Raw genomic sequence first — 16,484 nt, 5'->3', positions numbered from 1 at the left:
CAAATGCTGCATGTCACATCCTCCCCCAGCATATTTGTTGCCTGTCACGTGGTCAGCTTTGTCCTCTTTACACTTTAATATTTTTACATATGTGTTTGTAATGCATGTGTAATTGTCTGATTGTATTTTTTTTCTATATGACCACTATTCAGGAAGCTCCCCTTTAATTATTTTCTTGTACCAAGTAAGATGTTTCTTCAAGAGCTCTTTTGTTCTGGGTTTCAGCAAAAAAGAAATGTGTAGTAGATAAAGTGAACCAATTAAGGTACATCAAGGAGAACACTTTTCAACTGTCATGAACAATTTTGCCATGTGTTCCATTGAGTTAATAAGATTTGGACAGCAAACACCTGAAAAACAAGTGACATTAATTGACAGGATAATAAATTTTCAAGTTATTTATTTGGTATTTTTACAATTTCACTGGCCTTTTTACTTTTCAAAATGCTGTGGTTTATGAAGCTCCTCCAGTATTTGTGCTTGCTACCACCTTGGATGCATAACCCGTGAGACAGAAGAGGTGGGAGAAGATGCCAGGATATGCTACTGGCATGCTGATTCCTAAGCAGCCTATCCCACAAATTACAAAAGTCTATTACACAGAAGGGTGACATAAGGTTGCTTGATGTCAGCTACCTTCTGGCACTTCAGTTAAATCTCTTAGACACGTTTTATCAAAGTTATTTGAAAACTGCTGAAGCAGCTGATGAGAAGACAGGCCATGGCAGGGCAGGCAGTGTGCTGGCAGCAGGCAGGACTGGCTGCAGCCTGCCAGTCACTGGACACATCCACAGGGCCAAGGCAGTCTGGAGTCCAGATGGGAAATCCTAAGCCAGAAAAAATGTGGAGCTTTTCATTCAAGCAACTTGTAGGCTGGAGAAGGGAGAAGTGAGCCTCAGTGCCGTCCCATCCCTTCTCCAAGAACAGGAACCTGGTTACCAATTTCCTCTGCCAGGCCAAGGTGCTGCAGAGATATCAGGAGCTAGGATAGCCGTGCCCCAGCACTGACCCTTCAATGGGCAAAGCACAAGCCTGGTTTTAGAGGAGTAAGCTTCAGATTTTGACTCAGACTTCCAGAAATGCAGTGTAAGTTTTTCAAGTGGAGTGTCTTGGCGGGGGTTTTTACAGGCATTTATACTCCATTTCCTCTGGAAGTGGAAAATGCTTCCATTAGGTGAAATATTTCTCCAAGTTATTAAGGTGCAAGTACAAGGTATACACTTTTGCTAATCAAACTGGCCTCTGAGCAATAATTATTAAAAACACAAACCTGTAGCAGTTGCCTACAGATTGCCTGATGTGCTCATTTTGACTAGGGCAAGACAGATACAAACTAGACCTTTGGTCAGAGATATGATGTCCCCTGTTTTCTATAACCTTCAGCACAAGGAATTCTTCAAAAGTGTATCCAGGGCATAACCATCCATAGCCAGAAACTTTTATATATAGCTCTCCAAATTTTTTTTTTAAATAAGTAGTTACTGCTTTTCCTTTTCAGTCCTGAAGTCACTGTTGCACTCTGCAGGGCTCACCTCCTCTCTCCTTCCCTTTGCTGCAGCTGGAGCCTTCCTGGGAGCAGAACCTTGCTCCAGGAAGGAGTGTAAGGAGAGAACTTCCCCTTGCTGCCTTCCTGTTCAGTGATCTGGGGGCCAAGGTACAGCAGGAAAAGCCACAACAAAGCCACCAGTGACATTGTGCCTCTTCGTTCTTAATGGGATTCGTGGTGTTGCACTGTAGCTTAAGTTCTGAGCCCTTTGCTGGGCTATAAAAATCCCAGTGACTGTCACCTCAGTTGTCCCTGGGGCAGATAACAGATGCTATATAAACATCAGCAAAATAACACGAGTTCAAGCCTGTTATTTATTAAAATGTTGAGAAATTTTTTTCATTGTGGTTTCTTTTGGTATTTTAAAAGGACTAATGAAGGTCAGGTTAGTATCTCCAAAGATTTGTGTACTCTGGTTTGAATCAAAAAACATTGTGCTTCTCTAGGGCCATGTTACCTGCCATCTGTGCTGCAAGATCTGATGCAGTGCTGGTGATTCATTCAGAGAAACAACTATTAAGATTTTCAGTGTGTGGATGTTGTTGCTCTGGGTGCAGAACCAGGACAGGATGGCTGAGATTTTCCAGTTTTGAGTCCTTGTCCTTTGTAGTTGTTGTGGCTGCAAAATTCTTGCTCTCTTACGTACGTACTGCTGCTGGGCAGTGGGAGCTGGAAATGGCTTCAAAGGAATTTAAAGATGGCATATTTTTTTAATTTAGAATTTCCTGACCTTTTCAGTTTGTCATATTGCCTTCCTTCCACTGTGGTATTTGCATAACTTTCAGTCTGTAAAATAAGGGAAGCAAAAGACCTTATCACTGTTTATTGCTTAATAAATAAGAACTTCACCAATATTTTAGTAAGAGAGTGAATGAACTGTTCTACACTTTGTTTCAGCTCTTGGAGCAGGCAAGCTTTTTTCCCTCAAAAACAGCTATTACAATGATAAAATGCTATTTTAATAAAATTTATAGGGAAGTTTTTTTTGTGAAGTGGTGAACACAATGTTTCAAACAGAAGAAATTCAGAGGTATTTCTGGAAAGTGGTTTTTTTTTCTGAAAACTTAAATTTAGAATTAGTTTGAATTGTTTTTCTTGAGCTTTTTTAATTCCTCTTTTCTTACATTGTGACATGTTATTAGTGACAGCTGGCGTTTCATCAACAAGTTTCACTTGTTTCATGGGACACAAATAGGAGACACATCAAACTTGAAAATAAGGAGCCCTTCAGTCAGTACCTCTTAGGCTGTTACCCACAGAGGTTTAGGAGTAAAACAGTGAAATGCTTATCTCCTTTCATTGGCTTATGCTCTCTTGTTAAGAGTAGTACAGAAAATGTAGTATAAAGATTTTGATTTTCTAAACTACAAACCTATAAAGATGAAATTAACCATATATTTTCCCTTAAATGTATTACTTTATTATTGCATGTGGATTGTATCAGTGAATTTGCATGCTGTTTCAGGATATGCAAGTACCTGTTACTACCTGTATGCCTTGATATAGTAACAACATCTAAAAGGAAAAGATTAAATTCAAAATATGATTAAAATTATAAAAGAAAATTTTCTAACGAAAATCCTTTGAGATATTCCATTCATCAGTATTTAAGATTAGAACTGTTTTCAATCACTAGCATTTTAATCTGAGTTAAAATTTGAATCAGTTTTGAAATCTGCTCTAAAATAGTAGTAGTAGTAGTACATACTAATAGGGATGAGCTAATTTATCCAGTGTGCTTCAAATGTGAAGCCTATGAACATTAGAAATTTATTTCATTTGAAGTTGAGGTTTTTTCTCACAACTGTTCATCACTGTAGCAAGATTTAGCTTTCAGTCCAGTACTAGAAGGAAGGAAGGGTTTCCTGCATAAGCAGTTTTTTGCAGTAGCTGGAGGAAAGTATCCAGATGAAGTGGCTGCTCCTGAGCCCTGCACATGATTGGCCTGGGACCAGAGGGTGGATTCAGTGATGGCAAGTAACACCTAGAGACAAGGCTACGTATAATCATAGAATGGTAGAATGTTAAGGGATTTAAGGGACCTTAAAGACCATCTAATCCAAATCCCCTTGCCATAGGGACACCTCTGACTGGACTGAGTTGCTCAAGGTCTTATCTAACCTGGTCATGAGCATTGCCAAGGTTGGGGCATCCACAACCTCTCTGGTCAACCTGTGACAGTGCCTCACCACTCTCACAGCAAAGAATTTCATCTCTTCATTGCAGTGAAGGATAACACCAGTGATGGACCCAGGCTGGGGACCATTCCCATGAGGCACACATTTAGCTTGTGGCCACCCTGATGGTAGCCTGTGGGCAGAGGCTGTTGTATGTAGCAGTGAGAGCCACAATGGAAGTGACACTTGTATTGAAGGCATAAGCATTTTCAAAATTTTTAATTTTATTTGCTTTTGTGAAGCAGAAATTTAAATAATGGTTATTATTTTGAAATGGCAAAATTTACTGCACCTCAGGGAGACTTCTTATGTATTCTTCAGCTTACTTGGAGAGCTTGTTTGGTGACTTTTTTACTGGTTTGGTGGTTTTTTGCATATTTTTAGAAGTACAGAGCCAAAGGCATATAAACGGGAAGGAAAGAAGCTGTAAGCAGAAAAGTAAACACAACATTGTCAGCTCAACATTGTTTATCTAATGAGGCTAAATGCTCATTAAGTTCTTGTGTTTGATATACTTTCACAATGTATAGTCATAATATGTGTGAGAGTGCTCCCCCTTGATTAATGGCTTCTTTGCATGGTGCTGGAGTAATTGCTTCCATTACTATAAAAGCATTTTGGACAGAATTGAACTTTCTATGCCTGATGGGCCAGAAAGGAGAATGACTGTGTGTTTGTACAAAACATGTTTAATTTTATTGTTTATATTAATTGGCTCCTTGTTCCTTATGATCAGAACAAATCTCCATGCCTTCTTAGGTATTCACTGACCTAACTGCAGAGGACACTGGCAGGGGGATCATCACTTAGACAGATCTTCAGAGCATGTACAAGGAGTGGATATGTCTCACTCGTCTGCAGATTCCCAATCCACAGGGTGCAGAGGGGAGGAGGCTCAGTTTGTGCCTGGTGCTACCATATTAGCAAAGATTTCATGATGAGTTTTGAGAAGAGGTATTTCTGACCCCAGTTGTAGGAGAAACTACAAATACCCTAAGAGATTTACCCTTGAAAACTTTTTATTATTTTTAATAGTATAAACATGACGCTTGACATAAAGACATAAATGTTCAGACCAGTTTCAGTATCTGTGTTTAGTGTGCATAATACATGATGCTCTGTAAAATCATGCAAAGTACATTAAGCTCAGATTTATCTCAAAATGGCTTGTCAGTAGAGCAGTGATATGTGCTGCAGCAGTTGTGGTCAGCTGACAAATCACTTTGATATGGTTGTTCAAAAGCCATGACATTTCCTGCAGCTCAGTGCCATAAACAATGCTTGTGTCAGATCCTGCCATCACTTTGCCATGGCTGCAGAGGGAAAGTTCAGCCCAGAAATGGACTGTTTTTACTTTATGCCAGGTTGTGAGAAATTCTGACAACGAGAAGTGACTCTGAGTCCCCAGATGCATATCACTGAGCTGTCAGGCCAGGAGTGGTGACAGCAGAGGACTCTGGGACTGGCATGCTGCATGAGATACTCCTCTCTGCCTCGCCCTCTAGCCTCCCCAGGAAATAACTCCGTGCATGGATCACAACTGCCACTGGCTTTCTTTTTCCTCTTGGCTCCTGGTTTGGGCATGAGGCAGCAGGTCTCCTGCAGTGTGAGTGTCATGTGCCTGCCTGTCGCACGGCTCTGTCTCAGGGCAGGATGCAGTGGTGTGCTGAGCGCTGGCCATCACCTGAAGCTGCTTGCAAAGACAGTGCTAGGACTGATGGTGCTTATGACTGGTTCCCAAGCAAGCATCCAGCCATAACCCTGTTGTGTTAGGGGAATTCCTTAACTTCTAGGGAGAACTAAACAAGGAGGTTAAAAATATGGGCCTCTCTGGCTCCTTGCTCTTGTTTTCCCTGGCATAGTCCAGGGCTTTGTATTTACTCCACAGTGACAATTTATAGGCCAGTATAACTCAGGTCACTTTTTGGCTCTCTGTGTCTCTTTCATCATCTGCAACCTGGAGATAGTAGTGTTTTCTAGGGCTAAGTGAATAATTCATTATTTGGCTCCTTATTAAACAGATGTTGTCTCTCTGCTTGCAGATAGTCTACAAATGGATTGCATTTTGTTCAAATTTATTTGTTGTTCCAAATTATTCACCAAATACTTTGAATAAATAGTGTTACTGGCCTATAGTGCATTCAGATTAGAAAATTTGTTATTTCAGCAACTATGCCTTCCAGCAAATTTGTCTCATAGATCTTCTCCAGAAAGTAACACAAGGATGCTATGAATATGTTAAGAGTAAATGTTCAGGCGGGTATTCTTTCTTCCTTATTACTAATGCAGCTGAAATGCTAATCTGCCTTATTGGGTGTTGTGAAGATTAGAAAGCTGATTTCTGAATGTGAAATGTTTCTTAAGTGTACACTGATACACCAGCCCTGGCTGCTCATCCCTGCCACTCCTTTAGGTAGCAAGTGGTGTGTAGTTCCAGCTACTGCTGAGTGCAGGGCAGAAGGTGCGCATAGGAGGTAACACATGCTGTGTTCCGAGTCCCTGGACCAAGCAGGAATCCATGGGACTAAGTCCATGCTAATGAAGAAAATGGGCAAGGCCCCAGGGAACGGCATGGTTTGGCTCTTTTCCACACCTTCCTTCCCCAGAGATGTCCATACTGACTTACAGATGTGGTGTGTGAGAGGTACTGTCTTCCAGACCATTTCTGGGAGACATTCCCAGGAGTCTGAATCTGTGCCACAGCTGTACTGTACAAGCAGTATGAATGTGTGAATGTCCCTGTCTTTGGGTCCTGGGTAGAATCCAGCATTTCAGGAATATATTTAAAAGCCTATGAGCTGTTCAATGGCATTGCTTGAAGCACTGGGTGCTCCTAAGCTAAGCAGCATCTCGCCCACTAAGAAGAGGAGATGTCCCCCTTTGCAACCCCTCTCCTGGTGTTCCACTGCTACCTTGTAAGTCAGAAGTGGAGAGGTAAAAGGGGGACCCAAGTCAAATCTGAGTAGTGGGGTGTGTTTGATAGTTTGTAGTGAGGGCAGCACAGGCCTATTCTTCAAAGACATACCTGCCAGACAGCTAAAGGAGAGGGGTTTTGTCCTATGGCTCTTTATGTTCTGTCCTATGGCTCCTTATATATACAATGCCATTTTGTTTTTAGCAGAGAGGCTGGGGCCTCCTCTGGACATTCGGCTGGATTCACTGAACTGCACAGCGTTCAGCGTGCAGTGGAAGATGCCAAAGCAGCACGCGAGCACCATCACAGGGTACATGGTAAGTGATGCTCCGTGCTGCTGCCTGGCCTCAGGCTGCACACACTGAAACCAGCAGGACAGCCCCTTCTCACAGTGTCACTGCCCAGAAAGTGGCCAGGGGACAGTGAGCTTGAGCAGACTGAGCTGTAACCTTAAAAAAATAAGCAGCTCATGTTTTAGAAGCAGGCTATGATGGGAATTTGGGTTGGATGTCAAGGGCCTGCAGTGGATGTAGATTGCTTTTCTGTTGTGGTTTTCCTGCAAGGGTCTCAATGCTCTCTGATAAAACAGTAAAGTAGAGCAGAGCAGGCTGATATTGCACTGTGCAAGTGAGAACCATGCAAATCCTTTGATTCTTACTTCCAACCTGAGGATTACTTTAGCAGTGATATGTTTTCAAACTGAGCCTCTAAAGCTTCCCAGACTTGCAACAGGTACAAGGGAAGGAGTGTTTCATGGAATCTCTTCCTGGATAGGTACTGTACTGCCTAGAATCCCTGGGAACCCACCTGCAGCCATAAATATCAAAAGGGCTTTTGTTTTATTTCACCCTACCTCAGAAGTCAGTTTCTGTTAAAGAAGCTGAATGATTTTCCTGTTATACTCAGCAATTTTATTAGGAAATCTCTGACCCCCATCAAGCCTCTGCCATGTTACCTTCTGCCTATAGGGCAAAGAATGGCTAGGCTAAACTGGTTACTGTATTTTAGTGTGTAAGAAGAAAAGCTATGAGCAATATCATGCTGTTCATTCATTTTTATTAGGTATTGTTTTAACATGTATTCCATGGCAATACATGTTAAAATGGAATGTTCCCAAAATGGAAGTGAATCAGTCGGAAATTAGCACCAAAGGTTTGAGGTGTTGACTAAAATATGTTGCTTTCCCCTTCAAAAACAACAAAAAACTAATAGCAGTTTTTCTCATTAGCATTTTCTATGGATAGATTGGAAATTTCCAAGAATAAAATACCCCAAATTCAATTTTATGTAAAAAGGTGGGAAGCAGAATACTATGGAGTACCTTAGTTATTAATGTACATTAAGAGAAAAAATCTTTGCAATAGGTATTTCTGGTACACATGCTTCTTTATCCCACAGTCTTGTAAATGACACCAGTGCAGCCAAGCTGCAAAATTAATTTTATTGTTATGAAAGTGGTATGAACTAGTCTAAAACTCCAAAAAGCACTTGCTGCGGTCTGGAACTGCCTCAGGTGGGCTCTGTATAACTGGGTCCACCTTTCTCTTTGAAAACAGAGGTGCAGGGAGTAAGTGGCCTAAGTTGTAAACAGTGGTCAGTCTTCATGCATACAGATCAAGCATCTGAGCTCCACTTGTTTTTTTAAGCCTTGAGCTGGTGTGTGCAGCATGATCATAAAACCAATGACAAGCAGCATCAACAATGCTCTACCCAAAATGTCTTCACTGTAGTATCTTGACCCTCTGGTACCTCTGGGTCTATGTGCACAGCAAAGCAGATTGTCTGTCTCATTAGTCTCCAGTACATGGCAGCAGACACTGAGAGACATTTTATGATTCAGCAATTTTTGTAATGTCATAATCATGGAATGTCAACATCTTTCTTACACGAAGTAAGGTGTCTGTATAGTGCAGACTAGTCCTACAACTCTTTAGCTGTTCATGGTAATGACAGACAAATGATGCACAATGAAACAGCTCAGGCCTATGCTACAAGCCCTACAACTGTGTTTCATATTAGGTAAGTGTATACACTGTGTGATGGTGTACTTTGGTCACACTGACAACTTCTAGCAAATATGTAAGGAATATTAAAGGACTTCAGCTTTTCCTGCATTTGAAAAGGCGGGGGATCATGGGCTCAAATTCTGTCCTCAGTGTGACAATGATGCAATAGTGCACTCATTCTTAAGTTATTCTGAAATACTGAGTTATTGCCGTAACAAGTTTGACTATATCTTCTTCCCAAGGTCTTTTACTCAGAAGTTGAAGGTGACAAAGCAGTTAAACAGCTCTCACATGATGTTCCCCTGAGTCTGGATATGATTAGCATGGTGAGTATTTATTTTCAACAACAATCAGAACACTGGAGCAGAACATGCAAGTGGAAACTTGCAACTGTCTCCTTGTAGTTTTGTCTAGTGACAAAATATGGTGAGGATCCAAGCCCCAGATCTGCTCTGGGTAATGTTTTTGTGCTTGAGTGATGCACTTTTTCTCCTTCTTGTCTTACTATTTTATCATGTAAAACTATTGGAAATTGCTCTCAGTACTGGCCTTTGTCAGTAAAATTACTAAAATAGAGCTTTTAATTTCAAATGCATGCATTTTCACACATGGAAGGAGTGGAATTGCATGAGTATATGAGGGAGAGCTGCACTATCACTGTATGTGTATTGCAGTGTCTGACACAGCTGTGTGAGTTAATACAGAGTGTTTTTGCTTCTGTGTGAGGCTGTGGCCTTCTGAAATATGGCTGCTTTAGTTGCAGTTCTGCAAGTTCATATTCTAGAAGATTCCCCCAGCTGCTGGTGTTTATTTTGTTCTTGAAAGGACTACTTTTTCCTCATTGCTCTTCATTGTTTTTAAAGTTATGTTTTTTCTTTTATATCTCCTTTGGTCTTGTTTTTTTTTTTTTTTTTTTTTAAATTTTTTTTTTATTTTTCCCTTATCTTTCCTCCTTCCCTTTTTCTGCCCCACTTAGTCACTGGAAGTGTGAGTGAGTAGGATGCTCAGATTTCCTGCAGGTTTCCATCACTCTGTTTGTCAGTTCTGACTTCTGCAGGATTCTGGGATCACGGGGAATAAAACAATATTGGTGTCATAATATAGCATTTCTTTATTCATGCATTATTTTCTCCCTTCTTATCTTTATCTCTGTATTCCTTTCTCGCCTTTTTTGTTTCTTAAAAACTATTTTTGTTAGTACTGCCAAGAAAGATCAAACACCACTGGGTTTTTTATCTTAATCCTAGCAGCAGTACTTCTTAATCACTGGGAGAGGAAAGTCTGTATCCCAGTACTCATGCAGATGATTAACAGCCACACAGACTGCTATGTGCTGCAGCATTGGTCTTGTTTTAATTCTCTCACCCATTATTTATTCTGCTTTTGCCATCACTTTTTATTATTTTAGTTCTTAACAAGTCCTATTTGCTTTTTCCCAGGGTCAACTTGAAGGACAAGCAGTTTTTGTAAGTATTGCTTCACATGAAACTTAGTCACAGATGTGATTTAAAATAAAATTGAATGTTTCTGACTTGGTCTCTCCACAGAAATACACACAAAAGTTGATCTCAAATGTTGATGCTATGTAGCACTTATACATGATCTTTCGTGGTCAAAATGTAGCAGATAGTAGCCTCAAAAAACTCAAAATCCACAGGTGGATAAAGTGGATACCTGTAGGCAAAGTAGCTCCCTTTTTAGCAATGGATAAACCTTCTTCTCAGTCACCAGAGGTATTTATGTATGCCTTGTTTTGATGGAATAGATTTGTCTAAAAAATGAGATATATCCAGACAGTGAGGATTTAGAGATGATAGGGACGGTCAAGTAGTCAGCCAGACAGTAGAAGGGAAGAACAAAGTCTGGCAGTTGGAGAGGAGATGAAGAGGGAAAAACCTGAGCCAGTCCAGAGAGAGCCAAGGAGGAGAAGGAGGAGCACAGGAAGAGGCCAGCCATGCAACGCCCAGGAGGAAGGAGTGGGAGACTAGCTACTAGTATAAAACAAGTTTGAAAGAAATACCAACTCTCTTAATGGCTTTGCAGCTGGTGAATTAATCAGATTGATTATTTCCAGTCCTGCACTCAGTCCAGTCTGCTTCCTGTGAGCAGTAAACAGGTTGGGTTTATTGTGAGCAGGAAGCAAGCAGGATTTGGGTTTGGATGGGGAAAGGACAGCAATTTCAGTGTTTAACTGAAATCCCTAGCATCAACAGCCTCTTGCAGACTTTTGTTTTCTGAGAGCTATTTTAGGAATAGAGAAATCTCACATGGTTGGTAGAGCTCACAGAGTTCTTTTTGGTCTGAAATAAGGGGAGTTTGGTTGGACTACTGGAATCTGAGTCCTCAGGATGCACTTGAACCAGGACTATGCGGTTCGATCCTAACTGAGCTGAGTCTGGATTGTGGCATTTCAGAATTGAGGTTCCATGCTGGGCACTTTTTTTTCTGCTTGATAAAAATAACACTTCTGAGGGGTACTTGTGGAGAAGTATGAATGGCTGGGATTAATCAACTCCCAGCTGTCATTAATCCTCCAGGAAGTGGTGTTCTCGATGAAATGCTTTCTGTTGTATTCATACCAAACTCAACAGAAATCTGCAATAGTTTTGTGGTTAAGTCTGCATAGTTAATGTTTCCATCACGCCTCTCCTGGTGCTGGGTATGACCCTGCTGCTTTCTGGGAGGCTTCTCTGGGCCACGTGGGACTATTGTAGCACCAAGAGCTGATTTGTGCTGCCTGTTTCTGTTCATGTATCTGTGTGTAAGCAAAGTGGATAGTGTATTATTGTGTATTATATATGTTATTATATATGTAATATATATTATTATATATTATATATGTATATCTTTACAGTAGAGAATATGGAAGTGACAGCAGCCAGGGGAAGTGTAGATGCAGTACCATTTATTATAGGTGGGCATAATATTCAGGAACTCCAGTACATATAAAAAACAAGAAAGATCAATAAAAATTAGTAGGCTTTAAAGGTGGGAGGTTTTGGGTGGGGCACAGAGCCCTGGAGAGCAACACTGCTCCCTGCCAAATCACTAAACATACCAGTATAAAATAGGAAATGACCAGCTGAGACCAGTAGTTCAGGGAAGGAATTGTTGCCGGGGAGAGAATGTCATTAAAACCAGGTTCGTTCCTGCAGCTGTGCTGTAATCCAGAGTCTGATGGTTTTTTGGATTAAAACAAAACAGAAAACAGACATTCTTCTGGAAAACAATTTTTAATCCTGGTTTCTGTGAGGCAGCTTACTGAGCCTCACAGTTTCAACACACTTCTAGGGAAGGCAAGCTGTGTGGCAGGGCAGGGAGGGATATATGAGATAATCTATGTGAAAGTGGCTCCCTTACCACAGAAAAGGCATCACATTGCCTCAACCCATTCAACAATGTGAGATTGTAATGAGAATACTAAATGTCATTTATCAGGATTTTAGCGAGAGAGTTGTGCAAGGCAAGAAAGTGAGGCTGGTGACTACTGAAGCATCATCAGCAATTGAGTGTTGAGTTTGGGGCATCATGCTTCAAAATATAGAGCTAATTTGAGTGGAGGGGGGACTACAAAAATGATGGAGATAACTCTTTCGCATACTACCTAAATTTGTTATCTATGAGGTCACTCTGTCTCTTCTGAGAGGGACAGAATTTGGGTTTAAGACCTGTCTTCTAAATACAAGCAGAAAAAGAAATTAAATATGTACTCCCAGGCTACTGGACAGTGGGACACCAGGAACCCTGCTTCTTTTCCAGGATCTGATTTGAAAGTGTTCCTGGTGTGAGGAGGGTATTCCCTGACATTGCCACAGGTCAGGGTAGCTTGATGGTGTCCTGAATTTTTACTTATTCACTGATACCCTGATCCTTGAAGGTTAGATGTTTGGTTTCAGAGATACCCACTGTGTGTTCCAGGACTGTGCTCATGGAGCAGGCACTGCCAGAAGGAGGCAGGTAGCCATGTGTGTAAGGCATGAGTATACCTTGCTGAGGTTTTGAGGGCACACACGTTGAACTTGCTGAATACCTTAGTAGATATTAGGGCTTTGATCTTGACTGGCCAGGCACTCAAAGAAATCCTCTCTGTTCAGTTTATTGTAGACTTGAGTCTGGAGGTAATAATATCAGGCACATACACTAATATCTAACTCTCTCCAAGGGCCAAGTTCCTGAATAGTGTGAAAACAGTAAGACAGATAATGAAGGATTTTTTCCTTATAAACATGAGTGTAATAAAGAAGAATACTGTCAGGAAAAAAAATGCACATAGTTTAAAGGCAGACAGTACATATGGCATGGAGGATAGAAAGGCAGAAGCAGGGGCATCAATTCTGTCACCAGGAGGAGGTCATGGTTTTCTCAGATCACATTGTAAAAGACCTCAGTCCCTTCAGCTATGAGACTGAAAGACCCAGATTAATCTTTCAGAGTGAGCATTCTTGCTGCCTTTAACTGGACAGTTACTATTCCAGCATTGTTATAATCTCAGATTCATCTCAGACCTGTCCAGATCATTCGAGCAGATCAAGGGTGAATGATGGAAAAACATCATGGTGGTCAGGTGGTCCATGATAATAGGAAATCAGTGTTGAAGCTCCAAAACCATGTCAAGAGAAATGACAGATGGCAGGGTGTTGCTGAACAATGTTTTAGTAATAATGTGAGTTCCTCAAAGAGTAGAGAGGAAGTGCTTTTTTCCAAAAGACCATTAAAAGCAGTTAATAAAATTTGGGAATTGTTTACTATTTTAATGCAACTGGAAGTGCAGACTTAAAGTCTATTCTAACATGAAGAAAAAGGAGAACTCTGCATTTTCAAATGCACCATGAATAATGTGTTTAATATCAGAGAATGAAAAACAGAAGAATAATAGCTGTAAAACAAGTTTTTTAAAAGTGCTTATTTTTCAGACTAGACTAGTCTGTGGTATAGAACCTGACATTTCTGTTTCCTTGTATATGCTGTCAAAATTCATAATTCTGGGATTAATATAGACATTCCAGGTAGGCTGCAGATAAAGAATACTCAATTTCTTTACACATGTATGCACTCTCCATTAAAGATCAGATCTAAATGTCTGAGGCTGATCCATGCTATGTGAAGCAGACAGTGATTAAATGTAATATTTTGGTGATATTTTCTGTTTTCTGGGAGATTTGAACTGGCTCCTCTAAAGAGTATTCATCAGCCCAAGCTCTTCACATAGAGCTGAGCATTGCCTTCTTTACAGTAGTTTTCTGTGGGTTAATCTTTCTGTGTTTGTGGCAGAAGGACAAATAAGGGAAATGTTTGCTTCAAGTCAAGGCTTTTAACTGAGCTTATAAAATTGTGAGAGGTGATGGGATAGGGCTCTACTCCATGAGAAATTAAGGATCATCAGTTCACACTGCATCAAATTGCTTCACTCTTGGGAGGTTTTATGGCCTCTGAATTTAAAAGAGAAATAAAAACAAACAAACAAACAAAAAAAAAAAAAAAAAAAAAGGGAAAACACACCAGACTAATACTAAATACTAGCAGTTGGCTCAATGGAGGGAATAGTATGTGACTTTGACTTTACCAGTGAAAAAGCTGGATATAAAATGCAAATATCTGCAACCATATGAGTTATGCTGAGAAATGGGTCCAGGTCAACCTTGTGAATTCCCCTGGGGTGAAGCTGCAGCTTGAGAAGAAACATGATTCTATTTGTGTTTGTTGTTTCTGAGTTGTACTGGGCAGGGGACCATCTTCCAAGGAGAGTAAAGGGAAAACACCATGTAAGATCCCTGAGTCCCAGCTCACAGTGCCATCCCCAGTTAAACAGAGCTGCTGACACAACGTGCTTGTCTGCTCTTGACTTGGCAGGATGTTGTTATTGGCGACCTGAAGCCAGGCACTCCACACCGCGTTAGCATTGGAGCGTATGGCTGGTCAGGGAAAGGACGGCCCAGCATGCCCAGGGAGGTCACAACTTTATCCCAAGGTAACTCTGCCTGCAGGGCTCTGTTGCAAAACTGGAAGGGCTGATGTCTGTAGCACTCACACCCAACCTCTGCCATGTGCAATATAAAGGTGTTTCACTGGCACTTTTCCACATACATAGGGTTTTTAGAGGGGCAGTAGTGTGAGGGGAGAAGCCTATGAATTTGATTCCTGACTCTGTGGGTGTTGGGTATTGTGTGTAGCAACCCAGCTGCTTCTCTAATGCTACTCCTTTGCATTTCTTATTAGATAAGTGCATGCCTCCTGCACCACCCTATCAGCCCCAGATTGTGGTGGTTTCTGATTCAGAAGTTGCATTGTCCTGGAAGCCTGGAGCGAGTGAAGGAAGTTCTCCCATCCAGTACTACACAGTGGAGTTTATCAGGCAAGTTTGCTAGTGGAGTCTGAGTTTTAGTGTTTGTGCACTATAGTGTTTTGGGGTTTTTTTAACCTAAACTGCACTATTCAACTGCATATAGATGTGATTTATTTACTTATTGTGTATTGTATGCCTAGTCTGCCTCTCAGTATGTGTTGAATTACCATGGAAATTTAAAGACAAAACCAGAAAGTATCTAATTTGTTATAAAATCACCAATAAGTTGTACTTTCTGATGGAAGAAAAATAAGGTCTGATTTGAGCTGTTTCCTCTAATAGTGGCTTGGATTAATGAAGTTTTAAGTTTCTCCTGTAATCAAATGCTATCAAACTATGCTGAGAAAAAAATGTTTGGCAGAGTGGTTTCCTGGGCTGCTTTAGAAAATAATCTGAGGACTGAAAATTCAGTATGTTGGACAGTTTTACCTGATAAAAGTTATAGAATTATAGAAATATCAGTTTTGGAAAAGACCTTCAAGATCATCCAGCCCAATCATTGACCCAACACTGTAGCCTCTAAATGACTAAATCACATAACCCAGTGCCAGATCCAGACACCTCTTGAACATAAAGTTGTTTGGGTCTTAAGCTTGCAGGATTTAGACTTGCTTTGTTATGCTAATGCTAATCAAATTTACACAAAGTGTTGATCCCTCTGTTTAGATTTGGGGGGGGAAGTGGGATGTTGGTGGGGTGCTTTTTTGTTCTTTTGTGATTAATTCTTAAAATTCACAGTAGTAGAACTGAACTGTCAGAAGTTTCAAGTCAAATTGCTTTTATAAGCTGCATAAAAAGGGCCAGGAGGAGGTGATTGTATCTGCAAGCATAAACAAGTATCTGTACTTGACTGTTCATATGCTTGTGAGCTAATATCTGCATACAAATCTATTTATTTTTATTTGCCTCAGTGTTTACCCTTACAGTGAATGTAAAATTCACCCTTTAATCCTTTGAGTGAATACTTGATTACAGGTTTTAGTTGAGGTTCCTTGAAAAGAAGGAATTTAACTTCATAAACGGATCTGTAAAAGGTCAAAAAAAAAATCGTTCTTAAGGAAACCATGGTAATTTCAAAAAAAAAAATTGTTATTGTTAAACACACAGGAAGAACTTGGTTTTCAAAGTATGGGTATTATTTGAGTATTCAATCTGAAAGATACTGATATAGCAAAAAGATATTGATATAGCAGAAAGAACACCCGGACTGAAAACCTACTTGTTAACTGATGCACTTTGTGTTTGGGGTGAAAGCCCCCATATTTATTTGGAGGCATCCAATATTCAGTGCACTGCAAGGCAGGACATGAAGGCTAAAGATACTTATCTCCTTTGTGTAATGTCTGCTGCAGACTACAGTGAAATATCTTAAATATCTATTCTTTTAGCACATTTTTTATCTGAGCTTTTTGCTCTCCCTGCATCTCTTCTCTCTCATTTGCTCGGTTGATGGGGAAGCGATTTTCTTGTGTTCTGACTGACTGCACAGTGGAACCTG

The 16,484-nt window shown here is 40.5% G+C and overlaps 1 protein-coding gene across 1 annotated transcript in view; it reads left to right on the top strand.

Annotated features, from left to right (window-relative positions):
- The window catches only part of EGFLAM (EGF like, fibronectin type III and laminin G domains), a 72,084-nt gene that overhangs the window by 7,466 nt on the left and 48,134 nt on the right, over positions 1-16,484 (top strand). The window contains exons 2-6 of the mRNA XM_021552052.3: positions 6,842-6,954; positions 8,886-8,969; positions 10,083-10,109; positions 14,494-14,611; positions 14,860-14,995. Coding sequence (XP_021407727.2) covers positions 6,842-6,954; positions 8,886-8,969; positions 10,083-10,109; positions 14,494-14,611; positions 14,860-14,995 — 478 coding nt within the window. The remainder of the gene's footprint in view (positions 1-6,841; positions 6,955-8,885; positions 8,970-10,082; positions 10,110-14,493; positions 14,612-14,859; positions 14,996-16,484) is intronic.

Source organism: Lonchura striata, chromosome Z (genome assembly GCF_046129695.1).
Source record: "Lonchura striata isolate bLonStr1 chromosome Z, bLonStr1.mat, whole genome shotgun sequence".
Classification (NCBI taxonomy): domain Eukaryota; kingdom Metazoa; phylum Chordata; class Aves; order Passeriformes; family Estrildidae; genus Lonchura; species Lonchura striata.
Note: the sequence above shows the minus strand (reverse complement) of the source record. Positions and strands in the feature narration are given on the sequence as shown.